Genomic DNA, 27,193 nt, shown 5'->3' on the forward strand with positions numbered 1-27,193 from the left:
CTCATCACATTATAGCAATCTGCCTTTACAATTCCTATATTCCATAAGGGTACTATTATTAAAAACAATATTTAAACTCAAAACATCAAGGGTTTCAATTCCCATAGTACAAGATTCCCCATCTTCCATGGTTTTAAGGAGAAAAGGAAATGATATATTTATGCAAGAATCGCATTAAGAGCTATACATACACACCTACTAGTTCCCATCCTTCAAAAAAATTAAAAGGACACGAAACCCAAAATGTTTCACTTTCTTGATTCAGATACAGCATACAATGTTACACAACTTTATCATTTACTTCTATTATTACATTTTCTTCATTCTCTTGGTATCTTATCTTGAATCACATCGATATAAGCTCAGGAGCATGCACAAGTCTGGAACACTATAAAGCAGTAGTTTTCTGCAATGGAATCCTTTTGCTAGAGCACTATTTCCTGCCATTTAGTGCTCCAGACACCTAATTAGGTATACCTTCAACAAAGAATACCATAGGAATAAGTAAATTGCTGTATGCTGTGTCTCAATCACAAAAAAAATTAGCTTTCACGTCCCCCTTTTTGTGAATATATATATATATATATATATATATATATATATATATATATATATATATATATATATATATATATATATATATATATATACACACACATATATATATATATATATGAAACACGTCACAGTTCACTTTTCTGCCTGATCATAAAACTGTATCTTATAAGAAATCAAGTGAGAAGCAAATTCATAGCTGCTAGCGTTTATCTCACCGCCAACTGACATACTGATACAGAAATACTGTATATAGTTAGTTCATGTGTGTCCTATAGATAACATTGTGCTCACGCCCGTGGAGTAACTTATGAGAGGGCACTGATTGGCTAAAATGCAAGTCTGTCAAAAGAACTGAGATAAAAGGGCATTCTGCAGAGGCTTAGATAAGAGATAATCACAGAGGTGTTTTTAAACAATAACAATTCTTTAATAAGACTGTCCCCTTTAAGGATGCCACGTAAAATTTAAAGGGACACAACCCAATTTTTTCTTTTTTGATTCAGATAGAGCATGCAATTTTAAGCAATTTTCTAATTTACTCCTATTATCAATTTCTTCATTCTCTTGCTATCTTTATTTGAAAAAGAAGGCATCTAAGCTAAGGAGCCAGCCAATTTCTGGTTCAGAACCATGGACAGCACTTGTTTATTGGTGCTGTCCAATCAGCAAGGACAACCCAGGTTGTTCACCAAAAATGGGCCGGCATCTAAACTTACATTTTTGCTTTTCAAATAAAAAATACCAAGAGAATGAAGAAAAAGTGATAATAGGAGTAAATTAGAAAGTTGCTTAAATTGCATGCTCTATCTGAATCACAAAAGAAAATATTTGGGTTCAGTGTCCCTTTAAGTACAAAGCAATCCCATAAAAAAAATAAAAAAAAATTGTATCCAACACAAAATCTAAAATATAGTCACCTTAAAATTTGCAATAGTAATATTAAAAATACATACAAGAATAATTAGGATCAGGGATTGTCATATTTTTCACATTGCCTATAACATTTCTATTTTTATTCTCTATATACACTATTTATCCTGAACCACCCTCAATTGCTGCTGATTAAGTGAGGCATTTGCTTTATGACGACTTATTTCAATAAGTTAAGAAGAACAAGATATACCAGTGAATATTGACTCAGATCTTTCTTTCACTCCACACATTCAGTCATTGGCTAAAGCCTGCCGCTTCCACCTTAAAAACCATCTCTAAAATTAGACACTTCCTTACACAAGACACAACTAAGATTTTAATCCACTATCTCATCCTTTCCCGCCTCGATCACTGCAACTCTGTCCTCTCTGGTCTCCCTAGCTGCCGCCTAGCTCCTTTACAATCCATAATGAATGCCTCTGCCAGGCTCATCTTCCTTACACATCGCTCTTCATCTGCTGCACCTCCCTTCACTGTCTTCCTCTTGCCTCTAGGATCAAACACAAAATCCTCACTCTGACATACAAAGCCCTCAACTGCACTGCGCCCCTCTATATCTCAGACCTTGTCTCCAGTTACTCTCCCTCCCGTCCCCTTCGCTCTGCTCATGACCTCCTACTCTCCTCCTCTCTTGTCACCTCATCACATTCCCGTTTACAGGACTTCTCCAGACTGGCTCCCATCTTGTGGAACTCTCGGCCTCGCTCCACAAGACTCTCTTCTAGTTTTAAAAGCTTCAAGTGCTCCCTAAAGACTCTACTGTTCAAGGATGCATACAACCTACGCTAACCTTACTTTATACCAGTTCCTCTCCTCCATTGCTATCCCTTGAACCCCCTTAGCATGTAAGCCTAAGAGTCCAGCTGTTTGTAGATCACCTTCTTAAGAGCTTACTACAACAGTGCAACTCTTGGCAGGGCCCTCTACCCATTTGATTCCTATAATTGTTTTGTTGTACTCCGACTTTGTTTATAGCTCTGCGGAATCTGTTGGCGCTCTACAAATAACCGATAATAAGAATATACTACTGAAGCCATTAGACCAGACATTTATATGCGCACTATTTAAATACACTTTTTTGGCAAAAAGAATACAATACCTACGAATTACTATTTATTAAAGTAATTTGAGATTGTAATATAAAATGTTCAATTACATTAGTGAAACAACTAGTCAATTTAAACCAATTAATGATACATCTTTGCATTGTTAGGAATGTACTTACATTATTAATTTTGTCTACTTTGCCTGTAATTTAAAATTGTGGACTTCCCCATTCCTGTTAAAATTGGAAGCGCAGACTGCTATATTCCACAGTCACTGGTTGCACACTCTAGTTGACCCATAACTGTGCCTGATTGGCCTCAACATTAAAGGAAAGTTTTAAAAGTAGATCTGCATACTATTCTCAGGCTATATCTAGGCATTTAGATATAATAAAACAAATCTAGCACTGTCAATTTTACAGTAAAGCAGTAAATATGATTTGCTTGCTAGTTGTGTGTGCAGCAAACCATCCTGTGTCAAAAATGTAATTGCTTGACATTTTCTTACTTTTAGCTTTGTTGTACCAAACAGAATGAGGTTACAATAGTATAGGGGTTATCAATAGTTTTTTGACTCCTATTTTTTTTTTTTTTTACCCAAACCTCATAGTTTTGTGTATATCGGGGTCCAAAAAATGCACCAATGACTTATAAATATTTATTGCATTCATGGTTTTAAAATTGCATTCTTAAAGGGGCATCAAACCCAAAAAAGTCACTTCATGATTCCGATTTTCCAATTGACTTCTATTATCAACTTTGCTTCATTCTCTTGGCATTCTTTGTTAAAAAAAAAGTAACTACAGTAGATTTGTATAATCAACAAATGCATGATAACAAGACAATGCATTAGCACTTAGGGGGCGATTTATCAAGCTGAGGCGGACATGGGCACACATACGCTCCCCTGTCCACCGCAGCTTGCCCCTGGCGGAATTCAGCATTGCACACAAGCGCTATTAGCGAGTGCAATCCCACCCCCTGCCCACACACAGCCAATCAAGTGCGGGCAGGAGCTGTCAATCTCCCCGGTCTGACTAGACCGCGGAGATTGAAATTCGTAGGAAAGCAGCATTAACCGCTGCTTGTTAAATACGGCATGCAGGTTTCTCTTGTGGGACCTGCAGTCGTAGGCAGGAAAAGCCTGCCAAAAGGGCTTGATAGATCTCCCCCTTAGTACGAACTTCAAATTTCAGTTATTTCTTTTTACACTCCTTCTGTATCATGTGACAGCCATTAGCCAATCACAAATGCATATACGTATATTGTGTGAATTCTTGCACATGCTCAGTAGGAGCTGGTGACTCAAAGTTCAAATATAAAAAGAATGTGCACATTTTGTTAATGGAAGTAAATTGGAAAGTTGTTTACAATTGCATGCTCTCAGTGCTTTCCAAACTGTGTGTCGGCGGCGGTGTGTAGGTGCGTCTCTGCTTCAGCACAATTTTTTTTTTAATTTAAAATTCTTTTTTGGTTTCCGACTTTCTGCCTGCCTGCTACGCATATCACATGGTTGACACGTGATTAATACCTAGTGGGTCACAGATCATCTTAACCTACCAGCCAGCGGGAACTGAAACTTTTCACATTGGTGGCTTTGGCGGCACATTGGCTCCTGACTGCACGTGTAGTCTTCTCAATCAGCTCGTGACTGCATGTGTAGTCAGTGAGTGGGACAGCAGTGTGTTTGCAGTGCAGGCAGTAGTCAGTCGGACTCGCAGAGCTCTGAGGGCAGCAGCTTAAACGCTGAGCTGAAGTCAAAGTGTTTTTTTTGCAGCTAGCTCCCAGTAGTGCATTGCTACTCCTGCTCTTGATATATGGATAGGAAGTGGAAGCTTAAAAATACTTGATGAAAAGTGAGTGTCTTTATCTAATATCCCCCCAAATATTCAGAAATTGTGTTCATCCCATCAACCTCATACATCCCATTAAAATAGTAAGTAGCTATTGGTGTTATTAATTCTTGCACATACATACTGTTACTTGTAAATACATTGTGTTATTATATCATTTATGTATGTGTCCGTATCACTTAAAACAAGTTAGTTTAACCTCCTGTTTGCTAGTACAACTGAATTACTGTGTCGCAAAATGATGTAGGTCTAAAAAGTGTGTCACCAACAGGAAAAGTTTGGAAAGCTCTGCTCTATCTGAATCAAATGTTTAATTTTAACTTGAGTGTCTTTTTAAAAGAGCAGCAAATGCCCTACTGGGTGCTAGCAGAACAAATTAGGGGACAAGTGACATATGTACAACCACCAATTAGCAGATAGCTCCCAGTAGTGAATTGTTAGTCCTGAGCCTACCTAGGCATGTTTTTCAACAAATCATAGCAAAAGAACAAAGAAAATTAGATAAAATAAGTAAACTGGAAAGTTGTTTAAAATTCTATGCTCTATCTGAATACCGTAATTGTCATCGGTATGCTAAATACAGTAAGAGATGCGGATGCAGGCAGAGGATCGGTGTTATGTTTACCATAACGCAATGGTAAGAATTTTTAAAAAGAAGCATCTTTGTAAAGTTTAATGAATCAAAGTGCCTCTGTTTTTAAGATTATTTTTAAATGCGGGACACTAATTAGTTAAAGTTTACACTCACTTTAAGGGATTATACCACAGATACTGTGACATGCAGCAATTATTAAACCCCTTGGCTGACATGTGCTGTAGGTAATTTATGGGATTATATCCCTGTTATACAAATTTTATGAGCCTGCCTCAAATGGAAAGGTAGAACTAAACCGCATTTTAAACAGTTGTCTTTTTAGGAAGCATTCCAGACAGTACTGACTTATATTAGTGTCATACTGTGTAATAATTACAACTTGGTTTAAAAGATTTTCATTCGGATTCCATTGCATTACATAAATGTAACCATTTAATGGTTAAATCCACAGGCCGACAGGACTTGTTTTTATATCGAAAGAAGTTTTCTTTAACGTATAATTTTACTTAGTAAACGATACTGGTATTAGGAGCTCATCTGGACAGCAATAGAAAAAAAAAGTACAGTCATTTACAGTGAAAGTACTCCACTACAACTCTCCAACCCAAGGCTTAAAGGGACACTGAACCCAGTTTTTTTCTTTCATGATTCAGATAGAGCATGCAATTTTAAGCAACTTTCTAATTTACTCCTATTATTAATTTTTCTTCGTTCTTTTGCTATTTTTATTTTAAAAAAAAAGAAGGCATTTAAGCTATTTTGTTGGTTCAGAACCATGGACAGCACTTGTTTATTGGTGGGTGAATTTATCCACCAATCAGCAAGAACAACCTAGGTTGCTCACCAAAAATGGGCCGGCATCTAAACTTACATTCTTGCATTTCAAATAAAGATACCAAGAGAATGAAGAAAATTTGATAATAGGAGTAAATTAGAAAGTTACTTAAAATTGCATGCTCTATCTGAATCACGAAAGAAAACATTTGGATTCAGTATCCCTTTAAGAGGCACTCAAGTCAAAATTAAAACTTTCATAATTCAGATAAAGACATTCTAAACATGTGTTAAGAGAAATTTGGAAAAAACAGAGCATTTAAATTATTCAAAGAAAATAGTACAGACTCAACATACAATATTTATAAAGAATGTAACAACGCATGCAAAAAAGCAATCAAAATTAATTGCAAAGGATTCTAAGTCTAACCCTAAAAGGTTATTTAAGTACATAAATAGCAAAAAAAACAGAGGACAATATAGGTACATTAAAATGCGTGGAGGGTAGCATGATTAACAGTGACAGGGAGAAGGCTGAGGTACTAAACCAGTTCCTTTCTTCAGTATACACAAGAGAGGAACCAATGGAGGATACTTTGGAACAAACTAGAACATGCCAGCACATACCATTAACTGGGTTATGTATAGAGGAAAGCAAGAAAAAACTGGATAATATTAAGGTAAATAAAACTCCAGGCCCAGATGGAATTTATCCAAGGGTGTTAAGGGAACTTAGCACTGTTATAGACAAACCCCTACTCTTAATTTTTGAAGACTCATTATCATCAGGCATGGTCCTCCAGGATTGGCGTAAAGCTGATGTGGTGCCACTCTTCAAAAAGGGAAGCAGGGATGATCCAGGAAGCTATAGACCAGTTAGTCTGATATCAATAGTGGGGAAGATATTTGAAGGGATTATAAGGGATTATATTGATGAGCATATTTGTGTAAACAAGATTATAAATTCAAATCAGCACGGTTTTATGAGAAATAGATCATGTCAAACTAATCTAATTAGATTCTGTGAGGAAGTAAGTAAAAATATAGATAAAAGTGAATAAGTTAATGCGATATACTTAGATTTTAAAAAAGGCATTTGAAACACTGCCACATGAGAGATTAATGAACAAAATTAAGGGACTGGGAATAGCTGAAAATGTTAGATCATGGATAAATAACTGGATAAAAGATAGGGAGCAACAAGTAGTAGTGAATGGATCATACTCAGATTGGACAAAGGTAATCAGTGGAGTCCCCCAGGGATCAGTACTGGGCCCTGTTCTTTTTATTATTTTTATAAATGACTTGGAGCAAGGATTAAATAGCGATGTCTCTATTTTTGCAGATAATACCAAGTTAAAGGGACACTGAACCCAAATTTTTTCTTTCATTATTCAGATAGAGCATGCAATTTTAAGCATCTTTCTAATTTACTCCTATTATCAATTTTTCTTCATTCTCTCTCTATTTTTATTTGAAAAGCAAGAATTTAGAGTTTAGATGCCGGCCCATTTTTGGTGAACAACCTGGGTTCTCCTAGCTGATTGGACAGCACCAATAAACAAGTGCTGTCCACTGGTCTGAACTAAAAATTGTCTGGCTTCTTAGCTTAGATGCCTTCTTTTCAAATAAAGATAGCAAGAGAACGAAGAAAATTTGATAATAGGAGTAAATTAGCAATAAAGTTGCATGTTCTATATGAATCATGAACTAAAAAATTTGGGTTCAGTGTCCCTTTAAATAAGGTCATTAGGTCAGAGCAGGATGAACTTTTGTTACAAAGGGATCTGCAAAAATTAGAAGTATGGGCAGGTAAATGGAAAATGAGATTTAATACGGGAAAATGCAAGGTTCTATATTTTGGAAGTAAAAATAAGCGGCAATTTATTATTTAAATGGGTCAAGACTTAGCCAAACACAGGAGGAAAGGGATTTGGGAGTAGTAATAGATAACAAGCTAAAGATGGGTGCACAATGCAGGGCATAGGCTTCAAAGGCTAAAAAGATACTAGCATGTATTAAAAGAGGCATTGATTCAAGGGAGGAAAACATCACAAAAAAGATACTGCAGAACTAGAAAAAGAGGCTAGCCAAACTGGGTCTGTTTTCTTTAGAAAAAAGGTACTTGAGAGGTGACATGATTAATTTATATAAATGTAATCAAGGCCCATATACAGAGATGGCAGAAGCTCTGTTTATTCCAAGAAAATTGTTTGTGACAAGAGGTCACAATTTAAGGTTGGAGGAAAGGAGATTTAATCTCCTGCAACAGAAACGTTTTTTCACTGTAAGAGCAATAAAATTGTGGAACTCATTACCAAAGGTGGTAGCTAATGTTAATACCATAGATACATTTAAAAAGTGTTTGGATACATCTCTGTCTATAAACAAAATTCACGGATATGATTGCTTGTATTAAATGGGTCACCTTTTAGTGGGATTATTTAAGTTTAACTGGAGGGTAAGTATTTTATTGTATATTTGTATAGGTTGAACTCGATGGACTTCGGTCTTTTTTCAACCTAATCTACTATGTTACTATGTTAGCTAAGCCACAGGCCACACACAAAACGTTGTATACAAACATTCTGCACTTCTATGCCCCTTTGAGAGAATTTGGTCATGAATACAATGAGCTGATTTGTTTTTACTTATCATTTACAGCTTCTTTTATATTCCTGTAAATAATTAAGCTATATCGAACAAGTGTTGCAACTTATTTGTCTAAAATGTTTGTTTAGTTTATCTTTAATGTCTGGACTAATAACTACTGTTTCGATCAGAGGCTGTTTATGTACTTTTCAGGGAAATGTTCAATATTGTATATGTTGGCAAACTGAAGATGCTAACTAGCATTGTTAGTTCCCAGGAAGGGGGGGGGGGGAGATATATAGATATACACACACATCTCTCTCTATATATATATATTTTACATATCATATATATATATTTTAATATTATATATATATATATATATATATATATATATATATATATATATATATATATACACACACACAAACACACAATTAGGGCTGCACGATTAATCGCAAATTTAATCCCGCAATTAATTGCTGTGATTTAAAAACAGCAAGAGTTCGCGATTTTTTGCTATAAGAAAAAATAAAAAATCCTCGGATGTGGCTGCACTGCATAGATTTGAATGTGATTTCTTATAAACCAGCTCCATCTAGTGGTTGCTTTTAGCACACATTTGTAAAATGGCTGTTTTACTTTCACTTTCTGTTTGTGATCTCAGTAGCAGCAGATCAATCTATAAAATCAATCTAAAAGCAGAGCCCATGCAGGAGAGTGAAGAGGAGGGAAAGCCACTTACTTATATTTCCCCCTAGGGACATCTGCAGTCTGAAACTTAGGGTATGTAATCATTATGAAACCTCCCACACAATCTCCTGCTCTCTGAAAAACAGCTCAAATACATAGCAGATGCAGTTAACCCCACGGCTGCCAAAAAGGCTAAAACTTGAGTCCCCTCTGCTAGCTAGCTGCTGGGTTAACTGCATCTACAATGTATTTGATATCAGCAAGGCACAGCATTTCTGAAAGGAGCAGCCCCCCACCTCTACTGCTATATGCCTGTATTGGATTCCTGCACAGGAGCAGGGCACATTATCAGTCAAGATGAAATGTTTAAAAAAAAAAACTATATGATACATATATATATATATATATATATATATATATATATATATATATACACACACACATACATACATACACACACATATATAGCTTGTAAGTGAGTGCTGGACTTTCTCTGTGTGTTGTATTAATCTGTTTTGTAATTTTCCCTATGGTTCTTGCACCCAGACCTATCTTGGGTTAACTGCCTGTGAATGACTTGGAGCAAGGATTAAATAGCGACATCTCTATTTTTGCAGATAATACCGAGTTAAAAGGGACACTGACCCCAATTTTTTTCTTTCGGGATTCAGATAGAGCATGCAATTTTAAGCAACTTTCTAATTTACTCCTATTATCAAATATTCTTAATTCTCTTGGTATGTTTATTTGAAAAGCAAGAATGTAAGTTTAGATGCCAGCCCATTTTTGGTGAACAACCTGGGTTGATCTAGCCGATTGGTGTATAAATTTACCCACCAATAAAAAAGTGTTGTCCAGTGTTCTTAACCAAAGTAATAGCTTAGATGCCTTCTTTTTCAAATAAAAATAACAAGAGAATGAATAAAATTTGATAATAGGAGTAAATTAGAAAGTTGCTTAAAATTGCATGCTCTATCTGAATCATGAAAGAAAAAATTGGGTTCAGTGTCCCTTTAATAATAACAATTGAAATAGTTTTATTTAACTAAACAATTATATTTCATGTTTAATGCTTGTTCTTCCCTCCTCACACTTAGGTCCTTGTGCAGATCTATTCCACTCCAAACAATCTTCTATTCAGTGAGCTTCTTGAAACTTAGTATAGGTTGATTCATTGTACATAGCTTTGCAGGAGAGCAATGGCATTAAAGAGACAGTAAAGTCAAAATTCAACTGATGATTCAGAAAGAACATGCAATTTTTAACAATTTTCCAATTTACTTATCTTATCTAATTTGCTTTGTTCTCTTGATATCCATTGTTTAAAAGCATACACATGGGAGGCTCATAAGCAATGCGCTACTGTGAGCTAGCTGCTTGTCACCGTCTTAAAAACAATGTGTTCATCTAGTTCCCAGTAAAGCATTGCTCTCCTTCAACAAAGGATACCAAAATAATGAAGCAAATTTGATAATAAAAGTAAATCTGAAACCCAAAAGTTCTCTTTCATTATTCTGTCCCTTTTAATGTCTCTCTCTCAACTCTGTATGTTTGTTTTATAACATTTGTGCTATGAAGAAGGGGCATGTTATTTCTGCAGACACAAATTTCAGGATAAATAACCTTTAGATTATATTGTATCTTAAATACAAACTATCTTTAGACTTTCCTCAAAAATATTTTTTTTATTAAACAAAAATCATATTTAAAATTAAAAATAATAATTAAATCAATTTATGTTAAATTATGCAATTAATTTGTGCTTTGGACAGCTTAAAGTGATGGTAAATCCTAGCATTTCTGAAACGCTAAGACTTACCATTGGAATAAAGGGGACTTTAAAAGGGACAGTATACACTCATTTTCATATAACTGCATGTAACAGACACTACTATAAAGAATAAGATGCACAGATACTGATATAAAAATCCACTATAAAACTGTTTAAAAACGTACTTAGAAGCTTTCAGTTTGGCTCTGTTGAAAAGGTAGCTGGAAAGCCCACTGCGAGTGGCAAATAAGACCCTCCCCCTCCCCCTTCTTTTGCATATGAAAAGACCCTTTACACAAACAGGAGCAAGCTGGAGAAGGTAGCTGACAGTATTCACATAAAACTTTGGGGCTTGGTTAGGAGTCTGAAAATCAGAGCAATGTTATTTAAAAATAAGCAAAACTATACATTTATTTAAAAATAAAACTTTATGGGCTATATAAATAGATCATCTACAAAACATTTATGCAAAGAAAAAATGAGTGTATAATGTCCCTTTAAGTCATGAAGTACAAAATACTTCATGCTGAAAGCTCCTTTATTTGTCTGCAGCGTTTGCCGCACTGAGCTGCTCAGGCAGCCCACAGCAGAATGCTAATTGTGATGAAAGATGACATTTTCACCTCTTAGCCATGCGTGAAATCCGGAGCCAAACCTGACTTCTCGCACGGCTATTGGCTAAGATGTGGAAACGTCAACTCTCAGCCAAATAGCGTTCTGCCGTGGATGAACATCTTCAAGGTTGAAAGAGGATGAAAATGATAAAAAAAATGAATATAAATTGATATGAATTGAAATTTGAGCATGGTTCCTCTAGATAAATAAAATATGTTGATTAATGTTGAATGTTATTTCATTTTGCTCACATTTTATATCTAATTAAAAAATTGCTAATATTTAAAGATACATGAAACCCCAAATTTTTCTTTCACAATTCAGATAGAAAATACAAATTTTAAAGGGACACTAAAATCAAAATTAATCTTTAAAGGGACACCGTCGATAACTTCTCTAATACGAGGTAAATATGGCAGCCAAACTCCCCCCACCGTTACGTAGCGACCTTCTTCTTCAAATGATCAGCCAATCAGAATCCAATCCTCGGTCAGAAATTGCAAGCGCGTGCATTTTCTGACCGAGGATTTGATTCCGATTGGCTGATCCTTTGAAGAAGGTCGCTACGTAACGGTGGGCGGAGTCTGGCTGCCATATTTACCTTGTATTAGAGAAGTTATCGACGGTGATTACTACAAAAGGGGCAAAAGGGGTATGGTGCAGGCAAGGCAAAAGGGGTATGGTGCAGGCGGATCTTCGGTTTTTATTTTTCAATATCGCATAATGTTACCTCGAGTGTTGACTGTCCCTTTAATGAATCAGATAGAGCATTTTTAAGAGAGACTTTCCAATTTACTTATCAAATTGTGCACATTCTTCTTATATACACACTTTGGAACACCAGCTCCTACTGAACATGTGTGCAAGTTTACAGCGAATACTAGTCTGTGATTGGCTGATGGCTGCCACATGATACAGGGGGCCAGCAAATGGGGAAAAACTACTGCTTATTTGAAATTCAGAGCAAGTGCTATTGCATTGTCTTTTTATTATGCACTTGTTAATTATGCAATTTTACTGTATTTAGTGGTCCTTTAAATGACTTTCCAATTTACTACTGTTATCAATTATGCATCATTCTCATGGTATCCTTTATTTAAGGAGCAGCAATGCACTACTGAGAGCAAGATGAACACATTAGTAAGCCAACGATAACAGCCACCAATCAGGTGCTAGCCCCCATCTCCTAAGCCTACCTAGGTATTTTATTTTCAGAAAATGATACTAAGTGAATGAGGCAAATTAGGTAATAGAAATAAATTCAAATGTTGGGTCTCATGTCCCTTTAATTGAATTACTTACTAATATGACAATGTATTTATTTATTGTCTGTTGTAGGAAACTGCATTGCCCTTAAAAAAAAAAAAAAAAATACTACGTTTTTGGTAAGATAAGCAATGTAAACATAAAATATATACTATAGCATTATTTTTATCAAGACTTATGTCTTTAATATCACCTGTACCCAGGTGTATATAAATGCTAGCAACCATTTGTCTTTTGTAAACCATTATTAAAAAGTAATAAATTAATCTATAGTAATCTATATATACAAATTAGTGGTTTGGGAAATAGACACCAAGGGTAATACAAAATGCATAGCGTAAGGAAATCTGATTGACTTTCAGAATGTCTGCACATTTGATAACATACTGTTTTTAAGGGACAGGAAAGAGTTCTTTCATGACTTGGATAGAACATACAATTTAAAAAAAAATTCAAATTTATTTTCATTATGAAATATGCTTCATTCTCTTGTTATCCTTTGCTGAAGGAACAGCATTGCACTACTTGCATCTAGCTGAACACATCTAGCTAGCCAATCACGAGACAAATATATGCAGGCACCAATCACCAGCTAACTGCCACTAGTGTTAGATATGTGGGTATTCATTTTCAACAATGGATACCAAAAGAACAAAACACATTTGAAAATAGAAGTTCACTTAAAACTGTCTTAAAATTACATGCAAGTTAAATTTTGACTTTCCTATCCATTTAACATATTTATACCTGATGTTGAGCATGTTCAGAAAGAAGACACTGACGCACAAAACACTTGCAAATGGCAACATGCCACAGAAAACATTTACCAGTTATGAAAATAACCAGGATTAGTCAATTTTGGCAGCAAGCTTCAATAGATTTTCACAAGCAGTAGTCATGGGACGGTTTCTGGCCAGCACGGAGCACTCTCCTTAACTGCTCAGTATCAAAACAATCCTCAGTATTCAAATAAGCGTCAACATTTTTTGCACCTGTTAGATTTACTGCTACATTGGATATGTCCAACCTTTTCAAATAAAATAACATTAATTTTTTTTCTCTTTCATATGAAGGGCCAGTAAAAGACCTTCAGAACACAAACAAAATATAATTAGATAGATAGAGATATAGAGATATAGAGATATAGATAGATAGATAGATATAGATAGTCTGGGAATACACCCTGACAAGCTCCACAAGCGCTCTTAATTAGGTAAAATAACCAGATTATAGTTATAACACAGAACAATTAGGAGTACAGAAGCTGCTGTTCTCACAAGAAGAATGATTCCTCAAGTCACTATTAATAATCAAATGGAAAATAAGATAGGGAAAAGTGCTGTCATAAAAAAAATATTATATAAATGTAATAAAACAATATACATAAAAAATACACTAAAATGGTATTATAAAATGGTATAATAAAATACAGTCCTTATTTGAAATGCTGTCAGAGTAATAACCCCGGTGCCCCACAGGGATGTCCATTTACGTCAAATTACCTCAATCTGTATGAGGTAACAAGCACGTATAGGTCTGGTTCCTCCCAGAGTATGGTTCCTAAAAGCACAGATCAGCGTTCCTTGATCTCTTGACTCTACGGAACAGATCTTTGCAAAGGAATTAAAGGGACATTAAACCTAAAGTTTTTCTTTCATGAATCAGATCTAGAATATAATTTTAAACAACATTCCAATTTACTTTTATTATCTAATTTGCTTCATTCTTTAGATATCCTTTGTTGAAAAAATAGCAATGCACATGGGTGAGCCAATCGCACGAGGCATCTATGTGCAGCCACCAATTAGCAGCTACTGAGCCTATCTAGATATGCTTTTCAGCAAAGGATATCATGAGAATAAAGCAAATTAGATAATAGAAGTAAATTAGAAAGTTGTTTAAAATTGCATGTTCTTTTGAAATCGTGAAAGAAACAAATTGGGTTTCATGTCCCTTTAAAGGACATACTGTTTAGAATACGGCTTGTCATATACCTCATAATTGTGGGGTTGAAAAGTGCGAGTGTGTTATTATTTGTTTATATGGATATTCAATAAAACAATGTAACGCTATGAGAATTCTTTTTGCTTGCTTCCTTATCCTGTTCATGTGAGGGGTACATATTGAAACTACGGAGGAATACACTGATAACGTGGCCTTCTGAAAAAAGGAAGTTTCTATACAACCAATCGCAGGGATCCAGGAACCCTGATCTGTGCTTTCAGGAACCATACTCTGGGAGGAACCAGACCTATATGTGCTTAACTTACCTCATATAGATTGAGGTCATTTTAAAGGGACACTAAACCCAAATTTCTTTTTCATGATTCAGAAAGAGCAGGCAATTTTAAGCAACTTTCTAATTTACTCCTATTATCAATTTTTCTTTATTCTCTTGCTATCTTTATTTAAAAAGCAGGGATGCATAGGAGCCGACCCATTTTTAGTTGAGAACCTGGGTTATGCTTGCTTATTGGTGGGTAAATGTAAGCTTCCAATAAGCAAGCGCTATCCATGGTGCTGAACCTAAAATGGGCTGGCTGCTAGGATTTACATTCCAGCTCTTCAAATAAAGATAGCAAGAGAACGAAGAAAAATTAATAGGAGTAAATTAGAAAGTTTCTTAAAATGTCATGCTCTATCTGAATCATGAGAGAGAAAAAATTGAAACTTTTTAAAGTTATTCTTCTACTGTTAAAGGAACATTCAATGCAGTAGAATTGCATAATTAACAAGTGCATAATAAAGAGAGAATGATTTAACACCTACTCTGAATTTATTTTTTCTCCCATTTTCCGGCCCCTTGTATCATGTGACAGACATCAGCCAATCACAGACTAGTATACGTATACCCTGTGCACATGCTCAGTAGTATATTGTTCCTCAGAAAGTGTGAATATAAAAAGATTGTGCAAATATGATAATGGAAGAAAATTGGAAAGTGTATTAAAACTGCATGCACTGACTCAAAGTGTCCCTTTAATGTATAGCTCACTGTCAATGGGGACATGATTCTAAAATGCAAAACAAATTAGGGAATTAGAATGACTAATAAAATATACAAACTGCTAGTGTTTCCTTTTAAGTACATTGAGAAAAATCACAAACATCCTGGACATTTGCTAAATTCCATATGGCACCAAGTGAGTGGAAATGACAGAGTTTAGATCCTCAGAATAAATTCTACAAATAAAGCAATAAATGCTTGATCCTATTTATAGGGACAGTAAACACCTTGAGATTTTAATATAAAAGGTTAAATTATGCATACTAAACCAATTTAGCAATAAAATTTCATACTTTATTTTGCCCCCTTTTCATGTAATTTAGCTCTGAAAATGGTTGACTTGCTAATTCTCAGAACTGAAAACGCTCAATGCAGACTGCTCAAGGATAACCCTGCTACAAATTGTCCCCTAATTGGATTTAACAGATAAAAACCGCAAAACAATGCACTTTATACTAACAATATGACCATAGCCTTGTGTTCTGAGGACTCAAATCCAGATTGGCTTCTCCAAATAAGGCAAATTGTGGATAGAGTCGGCCTACTGAAAAACAATTGCAACAAGCAAGATGTTCATATTTTTATTTATTTTTTTAAAGTGTAATTTTGGCTGAGATGTTATTCCAGAGCAAAACATAAGAAATACCTTGGAGTTTACTGTCCCTTTAAAGGGATGCCTATTCTTAAAAGGGACATAAAACCCAAATGTTTTTTTTCATAATTCAGAGCATGCAATTTAAAAAAAAGTTTACAAATGACTTATACCTGTATTATAAAATTTGCTTTACCCCCCTACTATTCTTTTTTTAAAGATAGGTAGTGTGCACATATCTGCAGCAGTACATGACAGGAAAAAGTGCTGCCCTCTAGTGCTCTTGCTAATGTATAACATTATAACAAGACTGCTGAAATATAGTGCTGCACACACGTGCACACTCCTAAACTTACCATCCTGCTTTTCAAGAAAGAACACCAAGAAAACGAACAAAAAAAATCATCACATCTTAAATGATAAAAAGATAAGAGTTGAGTAAAAATTTAAAAAAACGCAATTATCCATAAATGGGGGATTTTAAAGGGACATGACACTAATTTTCAGTTCTTTCATTATTCAGATAGAACATAGAATTAAAAAAAGCCTATATTTATTTGTAATGAATTTGCTTCAATCCTATGGTATTATTTGTTGAAGGAGCAGCAATGCACTACTAGAAGCTAGCTGATGAGCCAATGAGAAAAGGAATATATGTGCAACCACCAATCAGCAGATAGCTGCCAGCAGCTCACTGCTGCTTCTGAGGCTACCTAGGTATGCTTTTCAACAAATAAGTTAACAGAAGAAAAATTAAATCTTAGTGAGCGGGGCTCCACTAGGAGAAATGCTAATATTTACGGTCACTATTATATAGCTCTACCACCATATATTGTTTATGGTTAAAGGGACAGTCTAGTCTAAAATAAACTTTCATGATTCCGATAGAAAATTTAATTTTAAACAATTTTCCAATTTACTTGTATCACCAATTTTGCTTTGTTCTCTTGGTATTCTTAGTTGAAAGCTAAACCTAGGAGGTTCATATGCTAATTTCTAAGCCCTTGAAGGCCGCCTCTTCTCTCAGGGCATTTTGACAGTTTTTCACCACTAGAGGTTGTTAGTTCACGTTTGTTATATATGGAGTTCCAGTGAGCAAGCTCTGATTGGCTAAAATGGATGTCTGTCAAAAAAACAGAAATAAGGGAGCAGTTTGCAGAGGCTTAGATACAAGGTAATCAGAGGTAAAAAGTGTATTTATATAACTGTGTTGGTAGTGCAAAATTAGGGAATGGGTAATGAAGGGATTATCTATCTTTTCAAACAATAAAAATTCTGGTGTAGACTGTCCCTTTAATGTTATGTAGCTTTACAACCATATATAATATTATTATATATAATAGATTTTAAATCAAAGGATATCTAGGTTCCAAAAACAATATAAAAATTCAAACTATAGTATAAATAGAAATATGTCAAAAATGTGGTAAAAATACAGGCAATAATATGAATAAAAAAGTATTTGTTGCAGTAAAAATCCAATAGTTCACACAGTGAAACCGTTACTTGTGTGCAGCTTGTTGTTGATATATCAATAGAAAAATATCTTTATGAGAGCCCAGTGCAGCTTTCTTCAGATCTTTTGTGATATTAAGATCCTCTGACTTTGAAAAGCAAATATATTTAAATTTGCATGTTCTATCTGAATCATAAATAATTTTTTTGAGTCTTGTGTCCCTTTAAAAGAAAGTTTAGACTGTAACAAAATTCCAAGGCACTTCAACATAAAACTATGAATATTATTTCTGTGTTTAGGCTGGTTTTTACACATGCTTGAAAACTCCTGAGTCACCCCATGCCAATTTGAAACCCAAACTTTGGATAGAATATTGCAAACTCACACCTGACACGCATCCAAAAACCACACCCATCAAAAGCCTATGCTGAAATCATATTAACCATTTTAAAAGGACTCTCCCAAAAATACAATCTGTAACATGGTTAGCCCAACATTAAAAGCCTAAATTGCATCAATCTGTAGCATAACCAATTCATGCCATCACGCCTCAGTTCTTCACTCTGTAGCACAGACAGTGTCACCTGACTCCCTTACGCTGTAGCATGTCCACTACATTCTATTACCCCTCAATGCTTCACTCTGTAGCACAGACAGTGCAACCTGACACCCAAAGGTGCATTACTCTGTAGCATAACCAATTCATGCAATAACGCCTCAATTCTTCACTCTGTAGCATAGACAGTGCCACCTGACTCCCTTACGCTGTAGCATGTCCACTACATTCTATTACTACTCAATGCTTCACTCTGTAGCACAGACAGCGCAACCTGACACCCAAAGATGCATCCCTCTGTAGCATGTCCACTACATTCTATTACCCCCCAATGCTTCACTCTGTAGCACAGACAGTGCAACCTGACACCCAAAGATGCATCCCTCTGTAGCATGTCCACTACATTCTATTACCCCCCAATGCTTCACTCTGTAGCACAGACAGTGCAACCTGACACCCAAAGGTGCATTACTCTGTAGCATGTCCACTACATTCTAGTACTACTCAATGCTTCACTCTGTAGCACAGACAGTGCAACCTGACACCCAAAGATGCATCCCTCTGTAGCATGTCCACTACATTCTATTACCCCTCAATGCTTCACTCTGTAGCACAGACAGTGCAACCTGACACCCAAAGGTGCATTACTCTGTAGCATGTCCACTACATTCTAGTACTACTCAATGCTTCACTCTGTAGCACAGACAGTGCAACCTGACACCCAAAGATGCATCCCTCTGTAGCATGTCCACTACATTCTATTACCCCTCAATGCTTCACTCTGTAGCACAGACAGTGCAACCGGACACCCAAAGGTGCATTACTCTGTAGCATGTCCACTACATTCTAGTACTACTCATTGCTTCACTCTGTAGCACAGACAGTGAAACCGGACACCCAAAGGTGCATTACTCTGTAGCATGTCCAAAAACGCATCCAAAAACTACACCCATCAAAAGCCTATGCTGAAATCATATTAACCATTTTAAAAGGACTCTCCCAAAAATACAATCTGTAACATGGTTAGCCCAACATTAAAAGCCTAAATTTCATCAATCTGTAGCATAACCAATTCATGCCATCACGCCTCAGTTCTTCACTCTGTAGCACCAGACAGTGCCACCTGACTCCCTTACGCTGTAGCATGTCCACTACATTCTATTACCCCTCAATGCTTCACTCTGTAGCACAGACAGTGCAACCGGACAGCCAAAGGTGCATTACTCTGTAGCATGTCCACTACATTCTATTACCCCTCAATGCTTCACTCTGTAGCATTGCCAGGGCAACCTGAGGCCCTAAAATGAATCAATCTACACTACAGCCTATCATTTCTATTGCTTCACCCTGGAGCATGCCAGTGCAATCTGCAACCCCAGGGAGCTCACATTGTGACATAAATGGTACAACCTGGTACTTCATTTGGTAACATGTTTAATTCAAACTGTCACACCTGGATGCTTCACTTGTCACCAATGTAAGCTCTCATCACTTGGTGTTTCAAGGTCTGCTGTGCCCAATGCAGCCTGTCACCCCTGTGTGCCTCACTCTCTGCTGTCCCCAGTGTAGCCTGACACCCCTGTGTGCCTCACTCTCTGCTGTCCCCAGTGCAGCCTGTCACCCCTGTGTGCCTCACTCTCTGCTGTCCCCAGTGTAGCCTGTCACCCCTGTGTGCCTCACTCTCTGCTGTCCCCCATGTAGCCTGTCACCCCTGTGTGCCTCACTCTCTGCTGTCCCCAGTGTAGCCTGTCACCCCTGTGTGCCTCACTCTCTGCTGTCCCCAGTGCAGCCTGTCACCCCTGTGTGTTTCACTTTCTGCTGTCCCCAGTGCAGCCTGTCACCCCTGTGTGTTTCACTCTCTGCTGTCCCCAGTGCAGCCTGTCACCCCTGTGTGCCTCACTCTTTGCTGTCCCCAGTGCAGCCTGTCACCCCTGTGTGCCTCACTCTTTGCTGTTCCAGTGCAGCCTGTCACCCCTGTGTGCCTCACTCTCTGCTGTCCCCAGTGCAGCATGTCACCCCTGTGTGCCTCACTCTCTGCTGTCCCCAGTGCAGCATGTCACCCCTGTGTGCCTCACTCTCTGCTGTCCCCAGTGCAGCATGTCACCCCTGTGTGCCTCACTCTCTGCTGTCCCCAGTGCAGCATGTCACCCCTGTGTGCCTCACTCTCTGCTGTCCCCAGTGCAGCATGTCACCCCTTTATATTTTACTTTCTGTTGTCCCAAGTGCAGCATGTCACCCCTTTATATTTTACTTTTTGTTGTCCCAAGTGCAGCATGTCAACCCTTTATATTTTACTTTCTGTTGTCCCAAGTGCAGCATGTCGCCCCTTTATATTTTACTTTCTGTTGTCGCCTGTCACCCCCATAATGTTTTGCTTTCTCCTGTTGCCAGTGCAGCCTGTCACTCCTGGGTGCTGCCATCACTACAGTCCAGGATGCCCATCCCCAGCAGTCCTCGTGACTCTCACCCCCCAATGCAAGATGCCTACTTGCGGTACTCACTATAGTGACACTGGCTTTTCTCAAGTCCCGGTTCTCCTCCTGCAGCGCCTTACACTTGAGCTTGTAGGTCTCCAGTTCGATCTTCAGCACTTTGTTCTCCTGCTGTAGCGAGGCCAGGCGGTTAGTCAGCTCCTCCAGACGGAACGGCGAAATCACAATGCCTGACTTCCCAGAGGAAGGCGCCGAAGACGAGGTCTGCATGGCTGCCGAGCTGTTACCTGCACCATCAGTATCACTCTCGCTGGCACTGTCCGCCATAACCACGGCTGTTTAAGGGGAACGATGACACAGAACAGGCGGCGGCCAGACACTCATCCTACTGTGCGAGAGCAGGCGACACTGCGCACACTCACAACGAGAGAAGCCCGAAGAGAGAAACGTCACGCGCACAAACGATGGAGCTCCGGAACAGCGCCTCCTACAGCACACAAAGGGATTAGCTTAGTAGGTAGAATGTCAGGTGGGCATTTCTAAAGGTGGTGACCCATTTTCAATACAATATGAAAGCCAAGAGGGGGTTTCCCTAAGCAATATATTAATTAGATACATTTTAGCAAGTATTTGTCAATTTTTCAAATGTTAAGTAACTTTTTTTAGAACTAAAGTCCAAAAGTCCTGGGACCCCTCAAAGTTGTCGTTTTTTATGTTTAAAGGAATAGCATACTCTTTTTTTTATTAGCTCTCTGAAAGTATTTTAACGTGTTTTAATTCCTGAAAATAATATGTTCCTGTGTTGCATACGAGTTATTTTTCAGTCAGTCTGTATTACTCCTATAAACAATAGTAAAGAATAATACCAAGCGCCTGGAAATATTGCCTCTGGCTTTGTACAAAGGGCCTCCTAGCCAAGTGAAAAATCGGTAGGTATGTGTGTGGTGTACAAAGCTCCCAAAAAATGCTGAGGTTAATAAAGTGATTCAGTATACGCGATAAGCCCAAACAGGTCAATATGACCACTGAAGGGTGTTGAAATGTATGTGATGGGTATAGATATGCTGAGCTTCTTATCTAAAATATTTATTACATCAAATAATAAAACACAGTGAATACAGATGATAAAAACCAAGATGAATAGTGCCCTGAGGGCTATGCAGTTATTTAAATTGTACAAATTCTTAAAATCATGGATCCATGATAAATAAATCTAAATAATTTGAGATAGGATGACTTGACACAGGGCCTCCATCAGGGGGTGACATGGGTGACTCATGTCAGGAGCCCAATGGGAAAGGGGGGCCCCATAAGGCAAGAACAATTTATTTTAAACTATATATATTTTATTATTTTTTACATTTTGGCAGCCACCAGAGGGTACTACAGCAGAGTGCTATTGAGTGGGAAATGTTATTACAAGGAGTAAAGTATTAGCATTTGAGAGGATTTCTGAGTGTACACTAAACCACTATGCACAGTGTGAGACACACTTAGCACTTAAGTTTGTACAGTGTGTGCCTGAGTCAGACAGCAGATCACTTTCATTTGCAGAGGAGGTAGGACTTACTTAGTATTTTTTTTTATTTCTTTGTGCAATTTCAGATTGTAACTTCATTGTGGTAGTAGTTGTATGGTGGGGCCAGGGGTCAATAAAAACACATTTTTTTAGCAATATGTTGCAGTGTATTTATGATTATTTGACAATGCTGTAGACATTCTATATTTAAAGCCATGTAGAAATGTTTCCTCCTCAATACACAAATGGTAGGTGCCCTTTTGGCAGATATGAGGTGTTTTTTTATATATATATATTAATTACATTCCAGTTTACTGCCCCTTTATGCAAGGACTTTCCAGATGCAAGGAGGCATTTTATCTAAGATTTTTACATCTGCATAAAATGTTACTCTCAGACTTTGGCCTAGATTTGGAGTTCGGCGGTAAAAGGGCTGTTAACGCTCCGCGGGCTTTTTTCTGGCCGCACCATAAATTTAACTCTGGTATCGAGAGTTAAAACAAATGCTGCGTTAGGCTCCAAAAAAGGAGCGTAGAGCATTTTTACCGCAAAAGCAACTCTCGATACCAGAGTTGCTTACGGACGCGGCCGGCCTCAAAAACGTGCTCGTGCACGATTCTCCCATAGGAAACAATGGGACTGTTTGAGCTGAAAAAAAACCTAACACCTGCAAAAAAGCAGCGTTCAGCTCCTAACGCAGCCCCATTGATTCCTATGGGGAAACACTTCCTACGTCTGCACCTAACACTCTAACATGTACCCCGAGTCTAAACACCCCTAATCTTACACTTATTAACCCCTAATCTGCCGCCCCCGCTATCGCTGACCCCTGCATATTTTTTTTAACCCCTAATCTGCCGCTCCGTAAAGCGCCGCCACCTACGTTATCCCTATGTACCCCTAATCTGCTGCCCTAACACCGCCGACCCCTATGTTATATTTATTAACCCCTAATCTGCCCCCCACAACGTCGCCGACACCTACCTACACTTATTAACCCCTAATCTGCCGAGCGGACCTGAGCGCTACTATAATAAAGTTATTAACCCCTAATCCGCCTCACTAACCCTATCATAAATAGTATTAACCCCTAATCTGCCCTCCCTAACATCGCCGACACCTACCTTCAATTATTAACCCCTAAACTTCCGATCGGAGCTCACCGCTATTCTAATAAATGTATTAACCCCTAAAGCTAAGTCTAACCCTAACACTAACACCCCCCTAAGTTAAATATAATTTACATCTAACGAAATTAATTAACTCTTATTAAATAACTTATTCCTATTTAAAGCTAAATACTTACCTGTAAAATAAATCCTAATATAGCTACAATATAAATTATAATTATATTATAGCTATTTTAGGATTAATATTTATTTTACAGGCAACTTTGTAATTATTTTAACCAGGTACAATAGCTATTAAATAGTTATTAACTATTTAATAGTTACCTAGTTAAAATAATAACAAATTTACCTGTAAAATAAATCCTAACCTAAGTTATAATTAAACCTAACACTACCCTATCAATAAAATAATTAAATAAACTACCTACAATTACCTACAATTAACCTAACACTACACTATCAATAAATAAATTAAACACAATTGCTACAAATAAATACAATTAAATAAACTAGCTAAAGTACAAAAAATAAAAAAGAACTAAGTTACAGAAAATAAAAAAATATTTACAAACATAAGAAAAATATTACAACAATTTTAAACTAATTACACCTACTCTAAGCCCCCTAATAAAATAACAAAGCCCCCCAAAATAAAAAATTCCCTACCCTATTCTAAATTAAAAAAGTTACAAGCTCTTTTACCTTACCAGCCCTGAACAGGGCCCTTTGCGGGGCATGCCCCAAGAATTTCAGCTCTTTTGCCTGTAAAAGAATAAATACAATACCCCCCCCTCCCAACATTACAACCCACCACCCACATACCCCTAATCTAACCCAAACCCCCCTTAAATAAACCTAACACTAAGCCCCTGAAGATCTTCCTACCTTGTCTTCACCATACCAGGTTCACCGATCCGTCCTGGCTCCAAGATCTTCATCCAACCCAAGCGGGGGTTGGCGATCCATAATCCGGTCCAGAAGAGGCTCCAAAGTCTTCCTCCTATCCGGCAAGAAGAGGACATCCGGACCGGCAAACATCTTCTCCAAGCGGCATCTTCGATCTTCTTCCATCCGGTGCGGAGCGGGTCCATCTTGAAGCAGGCGACGCGGATCCATCCTCTTCTTCCGATGTCTCCCGACTAATGACGGTTCCTTTAAGGGACGTCATCCAAGATGGCGTCCCTCGAATTCCGATTGGCTGATAGGATTCTATCAGCCAATCGGAATTAAGGTAGGAATTTTCTGATTGGCTGATGGAATCAGCCAATCAGAATCAAGTTCAATCCGATTGGCCGATCCCATCAGCCAATCAGATTGAGCTCGCATTCTATTGGCTGATCGGAACAGCCAATAGAATGCGAGCTCAATCTGATTGGCTGATTGGATCAGCCAATCGGATTGAACTTGATTCTGATTGGCTGATTCCATCAGCCAATCAGAAAATTCCTACCTTAATTCCGATTGGCTGATAGAATCCTATCAGCCAATCGGAATTCGAGGGACGCCATCTTGGATGACGTCCCTTAAAGGAACCGTCATTAGTCGGGAGACATCGGAAGAAGAGGATGGATCCGCGTCGCCTGCTTCAAGATGGACCCGCTCCGCACCGGATGGAAGAAGATCGAAGATGCCGCTTGGAGAAGATGTTTGCCGGTCCGGATGTCCTCTTCTTGCCGGATAGGAGGAAGACTTTGGAGCCTCTTCTGGACCGGATTATGGATCGCCAACCCCCGCTTGGGTTGGATGAAGATCTTGGAGCCAGGACGGATCGGTGAACCTGGTATGGTGAAGACAAGGTAGGAAGATCTTCAGGGGCTTAGTGTTAGGTTTATTTAAGGGGGGTTTGGGTTAGATTAGGGGTATGTGGGTGGTGGGTTGTAATGTTGGGGGGGGGGGGTATTGTATTTATTCTTTTACAGGCAAAAGAGCTGAAATTCTTGGGGCATGCCCCGCAAAGGGCCCTGTTCAGGGCTGGTAAGGTAAAAGAGCTTGTAACTTTTTTAATTTAGAATAGGGTAGGGAATTTTTTATTTTGGGGGGCTTTGTTATTTTATTAGGGGGCTTAGAGTAGGTGTAATTAGTTTAAAATTGTTGTAATATTTTTCTTATGTTTGTAAATATTTTTTTATTTTCTGTAACTTAGTTCTTTTTTATTTTTTGTACTTTAGCTAGTTTATTTAATTGTATTTATTTGTAGCAATTGTGTTTAATTTATTTATTGATAGTGTAGTGTTAGGTTAATTGTAGGTAATTGTAGGTAGTTTAATTATTTTATTGATAGGGTAGTGTTAGGTTTAATTATAACTTAGGTTAGGATTTATTTTACAGGTAAATTTGTTATTATTTTAACTAGGTAGCTATGAAATAGTTCTTAACTATTTAATAGCTATTGTACCTGTTTAAAATAATTACAAAGTTGCCTGTAAAATAAATATTAATCCTAAAATAGCTATAATATAATTATAATTTATATTGTAGCTATATTAGGATTTATTTTACAGGTAAGTATTTAGCTTTAAATAGGAATAAGTTATTTAATAAGAGTTAATTAATTTCGTTAGATAAAAATTATATTTAACTTAGGGGGGTGTTAGTGTTAGGGTTAGACTTAGCTTTAGGGGTTAATCCATTTATTAGAATAGCGGTGAGCTCCGATCGGAAGTTTAGGGGTTAATAATTGAAGTTAGGTGTCGGCGATGTTAGGGAGGGCAGATTAGGGGTTAATACTATTTATGATAGGGTTAGTGAGGCGGATTAGGGGTTAATAACTTTATTATAGTAGCGCTCAGGTCCGCTCGGCAGATTAGGGGTTAATAAGTGTAGGCAGGTGTCGGCGACGTTGAGGGGGGCAGATTAGGGGTTAATAAATATAATATAGGGGTCGGCGGTGTTAGGGGCAGCAGATTAGGGGTACATAGGGATAACGTAGGTGGCGGCGATTTGCGGTCGGAAGATTAGGGGTTAATTATTGTAAGTAGCTGGCGGCGACGTTGTGGGGGGCAGGTTAGGGGTGAATAAATATAATACAGGGGTCGGCGGGGTTAGGGGCAGCAGATTAGGGGTACATAAGTATAACGTAGGTGGCGGTCGGCAGATTAGGGGTTAAAAATTTTAATCGAGTGGCGGCGATGTGGGGGGAGCTCGGTTTAGGGGTACATAGGTAGTTTATGGGTGTTAGTGTACTTTAGGGTACAGTAGTTAAGAGCTTTATAAACCGGCGTTAGCCAGAAAGCTCTTAACTCCTGCTATTTTCAGGCGGCTGGAATTTTGTCGTTAGAGCTCTAACGCTCACTGCAGAAACGACTCTAAATACCAGCGTTAGAAAGATCCCATTGAAAAGATAGGCTACGCAAATGGCGTAGGGGGATCTGCGGTATGGAAAAGTCGCGGCTGAAAAGTGAGCGTTAGACCCTTTAATCACTGACTCCAAATACCAGCGGGCGCCCAAAACCAGCGTTAGGAGCCTCTAACGCTGGTTTTGACGGCTACCGCCGAACTCTAAATCTAGGCCTAAGATTGCTCAGTGTTTAAAAAGAGACAGGTCACTGTTCAGTTTACACTACAGTTGACTTAAACAAGCCTAAATCCTGGATTTAACCAGATCTAATGGCATGAGACTGAGTACCACAGCTTATGGTTCCACCAAGACCATATAGAGTACAGCTGACAGATGGGACCATTTGTACACCATATTTTAAGTGGTGCTCTTGGTTGGGGAAAATGAGGGGAAAAAAACAAACATATGTAAACCTTTCAAAAGTACTTTACTTCATATAGCCATCTACCCAGATCATTAATCTACAAT

General features: G+C 37.7%; 1 protein-coding gene across 1 annotated transcript in view; it reads right to left on the minus strand.

Moving 5' to 3' along the window:
• The window catches only part of CCDC6 (coiled-coil domain containing 6), a 321,876-nt gene extending 300,717 nt beyond the window's left edge, over positions 1 to 21,159 (minus strand). The window contains exon 1 of the mRNA XM_053692244.1: positions 20,809 to 21,159. Within this exon, the coding sequence (XP_053548219.1) occupies positions 20,809 to 21,066 (258 nt within the window). The 5' untranslated portion in view covers positions 21,067 to 21,159. The remainder of the gene's footprint in view (positions 1 to 20,808) is intronic.
• Positions 21,160 to 27,193: the final 6,034 nt, after the last annotated feature.

Source organism: Bombina bombina, chromosome 9 (assembly GCF_027579735.1).
Source record: "Bombina bombina isolate aBomBom1 chromosome 9, aBomBom1.pri, whole genome shotgun sequence".
Classification (NCBI taxonomy): Eukaryota; Metazoa; Chordata; class Amphibia; order Anura; family Bombinatoridae; genus Bombina; species Bombina bombina.